The sequence below is a fragment of the Nansenia antarctica genome (assembly GCF_963989245.1).
Source record: "Nansenia antarctica genome assembly, chromosome: 19".
Taxonomy (NCBI): domain Eukaryota; kingdom Metazoa; phylum Chordata; class Actinopteri; order Argentiniformes; family Microstomatidae; genus Nansenia; species Nansenia antarctica.
In genome coordinates, this window is record NC_137692.1 from 2,697,170 (window position 1) to 2,703,683 (window position 6,514).

The 6,514-nt window shown below is 42.8% G+C and overlaps 1 protein-coding gene across 1 annotated transcript in view; it reads left to right on the plus strand.

Annotated features, from left to right (window-relative positions):
- Window positions 1-4,852: 4,852 nt before the first annotated feature.
- LOC308174072 (F-box/LRR-repeat protein 7-like) overlaps window positions 4,853-6,514 on the plus strand; it is a gene marked incomplete at its 3' end in the record, with an annotated part of 36,938 nt that continues 35,276 nt past the window's right edge. The window contains exon 1 of the mRNA XM_080549125.1: window positions 4,853-4,946. Within this exon, the coding sequence (XP_080405251.1) occupies window positions 4,910-4,946 (37 nt within the window). The 5' untranslated portion in view covers window positions 4,853-4,909. The remainder of the gene's footprint in view (window positions 4,947-6,514) is intronic.

Genomic DNA, 6,514 nt, shown 5'->3' on the forward strand with positions numbered 1-6,514 from the left:
AGTAACACACAGTCAGGTTAAAACACAGTAACACACACTCAGGTTAAAACACAGTAACACACAGTCAGGTTAAAACACAGTAACACACAGTCAGGTTAACACACAGTCAGGTTAAAACACAGTAACACACAGTCAGGTTAAAACACAGTAACACACAGTCAGGTTAAAACACAGTAACACACAGTCAGGTTAAAACACAGTAACACACAGTCAGGTTAAAACACAGTAACACACAGTCAGGTTAAAACACAGTAACACACAGTCAGGTTAAAACACAGTAACACACAGTCAGGTTGAAACACAGTAACACACAGTCAGGTTAAAACACAGTAACACACAGTCAGGTTAAAACACAGTAACACACAGTCAGGTTAAAACACAGTAACACACAGTCAGGTTAAAACACAGTAACACACAGTCAGGTTAAAACACACAAGGTGTCAAACACAGTTACAACTAAACAAGAAGAAAAGAAACAACAGAAAACAAAAGAAACAAAAAATACTAGACTAGTCCACCAAACCTACATAATATACAGAATCCTCATTCAATCACTTTGAATCTACTCATGTGAAGTAGCCTACACAGTAACTGTTTTTTTATGTTGTAAATACATGATACTGTCATGTCATTTTCCTGAACCTAATTGAGCTGAATTGCTTTGATCAAATAATCAATAATGAGTCATCATGAATCATCCATATTGACGTCTGATGACAACACGGTCAAGGTCAAGCTGTGCAAATCTTAAAGCTTACACACACACACACGTTGGTTGCTCCTCCAGTGATTTCCGACCTGGTAATGACGTTGTTGACGTGTGTAACAGAACCCCCCTCAGGTCCGGTGTGTGACCTCCACTGTGAGGTTCTCCCAGAGTCTTCCACCGGCCTCTCCGTGACCTTTCACCTACCTGGCAGTGACGCCCTGGCTGTGTGTGAGTGTTTGGGTTACGGAGAGGGCGTTGTTTTGGGAACCACAATAATACACCCTACTCTACTCTCCTCTCCTCTACTCGTCCACTACTACGGTGTCTGAGTGGTGTGTTCTCTGTCTGCAGTGCTGGTGGACGTAGCAGACTCTCGGCGGCTGACCTGCAGCCTGTTTGGGGAGGGTGTTGAGGAGCCGGCCGTGGATGAATACATCTCCAGAGTCCTAAAACGGTATATTGTTTTATTCTGTTGAGGAGTTCATTGGCAGAAAATGACACATTAGGCAAGCTTACTTTTACAATTTGGCATTTAGCACAAAGTCTTTTTTTACACAAAGTTTTTGGACACAAAGTTTTTTTTACACAAAGTTTTTGGACACTAAGTCCAAAGGTTTTGACAGGGAACTGTTCTTAGCCCCTCCCTTTTCTTAGCCCCTCCCTTTTCTTAGCCCCTCCCTTTTCTTAGCCCCTCCCCTTTCTTAGCCCCTCCCTCTATGATAGAGAGCTACTTTATTGATCCACTAGTGGAAATTCAGGCATCGCAGCATCTCAAACCACAAAAACAACAACATAAAGTGATCATTGGATAATAGGCTAAAGATACAAATACAAAATATAGATAAAAATGCAAAACAATGTTGCTTTTTCTTTGAAAGGAGCTTTTCTGCTCTGCCACAGTGTCATGTAGGGGATGGGAGGGATTGTCCCTGATGGCCAGGAGTTTGGTCCTCATTATCCTATTGGCTATCTCCTCTACTGTGTCCAGGGTGACACAGAGGACAGAACCATCTTTCCTAATAAGCTCGTTCAGCCTCTTGGTGTCACCCTCCTTGATGCTGCTCAAGCTGTGTGATTGGTAGAACCATCTTTCTTGTACTAATTCAATATGGCAAAAATCCCAACGTTAGAATAATGTAGTTGTGCCTCTGTTTTGTTTCCTGGTTCAGATGCATGTCCATCCCTGTGACCATGAGGGCGCTGAACGCAAGGCTGACCAAGATGACCCCTGCAACACCTCAACCTGACTTCCACCCCAACATACCCACTGACCACCCCAACATACCCACTGACCACCCCACCATACCCACTCACGACCCCCCCATCCCCACTGACGACCCCCCCATCCCCACTGACGACCCCACCACACCCACTGACGACCCCACCATACCCTTTGATGACCCCACCATCCCCATTGACGACCCCACCACACCCACTGACGACCCCACCACACCCACTGACGACCCCACCATACCCACTGAGGCCATCCCTACCCCTCCTCCTCCTCTCCCCATGCCCTGTGAGACCGACTGCCCTAGCGTTCCTGCCCTCGAGTCCAACGGCATCCACACCGCCACCTCGCCCATGACCGTGTTTTCCCAGAATGCAACAGGGCTGGACGCCAGCCCACCGGACTCGGCCTCAGCCTACTGTGTAATGTCTGTAGCCTCGACCCAGTCTGTTCCTGACCTCAATACAAACCCTCCTGCAGACCCTTACCCCTGTGCTGCTGTGGGTGTGTCTTCACATTGGCTAGCCAATAACCATCTCCCAGAGCTCACCTGAGAGTCAAAGTGTGTCGTGTGTGAAACGAGAAGGATGCAGGTTAAGAGCGTTTTAAAATGACAGCCTTATTTTTTCCAAACGACTGAATAAAAGATATCTTTCAAGCAAATAGGTATTTTTTTGTAAAAAAAAAACATCACATCAGGCCTTAAAACTGTAATGATTGTCACTGGCAAAAACCTTTTTTAGCAAATAGTTTTGAGTCTTAATGGCTTATTTAGTGGGTTTGACACCAGTGTGTGAATCTTTAAAAAAAAAAAACATTCTCCTATACAAGTTGTATGCCTTCATAAACAGCAATTAAACATTCATAAACAGTAATGATAGAAGACACTACACTACTAGGTTATGTCATAGGTGATTATGTTTCTCAGGTCCCCAATATTTACCAAATTATCGTGAATTCTATACTTTCCACTTTTGATACTACCATTGTTTTCACTAAATTGCTTGTAAAATGAAATTACTTGTTTAGACTTTTCACAATAATGTACAGTAGAGTTCTCATACAACTCCTTTTGCTTTTTTACCAATTATGGTCTGTGGAGGTCATATTGGTATTGACTCTCAGACTTAAGGACTGGTTAACTAGTCCATTTTATTGGGTTGGCTGCAAATGTTTTTATTGTTAATTCACCTTTCACGCTTGCACGCATATTTGCGTCAGAAAAACTCTTAAAGTCAGGATGTAGAACACATTCTTGTGCGTGCATTCCAGTGCGGTAGAAAATGTTTGCCTGTAAAAGGTTTCGGGGCTTGGCATTTGACCCCCGTCAGACAGCCAAGAACCCAGTTGATTGGTACCATGCGAGCCAATCAAACTCTGTAAAAGAATATCCTGCGACTTTGAGCTCAATCTTTTTCCAAGAAAACTTCTTAAACCGGTGTTCAACACACTACCAGCTGCGTCACCAGAGAACTAGAAGAAGATGAGGAGTCTTTCCTGCTTAGATGAAATGGAGATCAGATGGATGGCAGGATCAGGGGTGGATTAACATTTTGCAGATTAAAACTAGATTCAGACTATACTATTTATAGTCTTATATTATTGTTCTCACTAACAGATACAATTGCACTTATCTAGGAAAGTAACAGAGGAAGTGCATTATTCTCCAGCATTATGTGTTTCTGTCAGATATTGTAAATCATGTTTCAGCACAACAATGCAGCCCAAGCCACACCCACGTGTGTTTCCTTGTGAAGTACATGGATGTCTTAGTACTTGTATGTAGTTATGTAAAACAAACATACACCTTTCCCCCATTGTCAGCGCGACACAAAGGCCATGGGACGTGATACCGAATGGAAGTTCAAGGACCTTTTGGATGATAAAAATATCATAGCTTGCTCTTTCCCATTCCTGTTGTTGAAACATGTTCACAGGAGAATATTTCCAATAATAGTGACATATTATCTTAGTCCATTATATTGCACAGGAAACCCTTCCTCATTTGAAGAGTCTGGCCAAATACAGTTGCCACTTGAATGGGGTCCAATTCTTTGGAGTGATCCAGGGAATGCATAGGCGGGGTACTGTTGGGGGGAAATGCTTCCCATTGCATTCACACAGGATACAGTATTAACCACTGTGTTGGCACTTATGTGACCTATCTACACGCGTCCTTTTATGATGGTTACTGTATCAGTTAAACGGCATAAACCCAGCTGTAGGCTATATGACACCAGTGTAATAATCAGCAGTATAATGTCCATTATTCAAATTGTGTATGGGAGACCAATGATCATATTCTGTACTGTAGCTTTAAGCAGAGTCATCTGCTCAGTGTTTGCGGTGTTGGAATTTCTGCACATAATGAATATCCTTACTCTCCATGTCTCAGGCTATAAGAGTGTGTTACTGTGTGTGTAATTCGCAGTGTTGAACGGTCCCTCACATCTCCATCACTGCTCCATAAAGTCCCGCGGTCTCTTTAAATCTGGACTAGTTCAGTGCGTCTTTCTCTCTTGTCTTCTCCCGATTGTCCAAAAACTTTCTGGGTTCTGGTCTCGGCCGCACGCAACCTGATCAGCAGCTGGAGACCATCTAAGAGCTTTTAAACATGTCTTTTTTAAAACTTAAACCCCTAAAAACTGGAATATTGAATTTGTGAGCGACTGCAAGCCTACGAAAGAATCCTGGAATTAAAACCCTGTTTTGGATTGAGAGTGTAAACCCACCTTGTTTTGGGTTGAATAATTGTTAAATCGGTTTTTTTTGCGTAATGTTGAATCGTTCTCTGTCCCCGTTCAACATCTGGATTAACCATTTGAAGGCAGCGCGGGTCTCTCCGAACCGTTATTCGCGAAAGTCATTTTGAGACTATAATGTTGGGATTGACGGGGTTATCCTGGAAGTGCGCCTGTTTGGATACCGCTGAGTTTTGCACGTAGATAGATTATGCATTATTCTGTAGGATGGGTGCGAACAATGGGAAACACTATGGAAGCGAGGGTAAGTACTTGGAATGCCCCAGTCGTTTAATTCCTCTCCTCCGACTATACCCTCCCTCCATTTCCATACTTTCCATACTCAAACACACTTAAGATTGTTTTTGAGATCTAACTAAAGATGATCGGTTATGAAGGTTACGCTGTTGGGTGTGTTAATACTAAGTTACCACACCTTTATGTGCTTAGGAGTGTTACTATTTCTCAGACGAACACTTTTACGCAGTTGATTAAATTAAAGTTTCTACGCGCAAAAGCGGCCTTTCAAACAAGGACCACTCCTTTCTCTGATGAAGTGAGGAGAGCTCTGACATTAGTGTTACCTTGATGTTGGTGTTGACATGACATGGCAATGACACATTAATGCACGGGCATGTAGCATCCACAGGTGAGGATTGACATCCTATGACTGATAGAGAGAGAGCAGATACATGAATCACATTGCTTGGTGATTAGTTGACATACAATGTTGTCCTACATGTCTGTCCAAAAAATTCAACCCAGTTCTCAGAAGGACATCAAATAACCTCCATTGGTTAGACCGCCTTTTTTATGGGCAAATCACATACTTCAGTTAAGTCATCTAAGCTTTTTTTCTGGGGCCCAAAAAATGTGGATGTGATGTATGGGTCTTCTGTTTGATACACATATCCACTATTGACTTGGCTAAAGCTTTCTAAGTCTTTAAGAAATGTAGGACCTCGTCCTCAGCGATGGAAGATGAGTGAGGTTGTTCCTCTGTGTTCAGTCGTGAGTGTGTCCTGGTGGTACTGTACTCTCATCATCACACCCGTCTGCTGAGTTCAGCACCTCAGGCCCGCTGGCCTCTCCCTCAGATTTAATGGACCTTTTTATTGAACCAGTTGTGGTTCACTCCTTATGTATGTTTGTTTCAGCAGCCATCACGGTTCATTGGGGATAGAGTCAGCTTTGAGCCTGTCTGGGTGGTAGAAGGACTCATAAAATACTGTATGTTTATGGTACTTCGCTGTGAGTGATGACACACAAATTCATATTCCTTTAATCCATCAAAACGCATAGCATAAGAAGCTGCGATAATGACAGTTTGGTAACATGTGTCATAATTAAGTAATCTGGAGATCATATCTGGAGATAATCCAATGTCAATACATTGACATGCTCTGTTAAGAGTGGAATAATATGTTATTAATGTTGTCATAAATGTCATTATCTGGAGATAATCAAATGTCAATACATTGACATGCTCTGTTAAGAGTGTTATTCTGTCCGGGAACACATCTGTTTTCAAGTCTGTTAGCCGCATTATAAATCACAATTAGGTGACTAACATTCTCAGCAGAGTTCTCCCAACACATTATATAAGCACACGACGGGAAGCAGGGAGATTTTTTGAAAACTTGTTTTCCAGAAATGTCAACAAGAAGGTCTCAGGCCTCCTTTCACAGCTCCACTTCCTCTGGATGTGTCAGCGGCTCTCTGAGGGTTTCCTCCAAGGACAAGACTGCTGCCATCGGCACAATATGTCGAACTAGAACCCATAATTGTCTCCTCCAGGTTATAAGGCTCGTCCTGTGTTCTCTACGAGCAGTC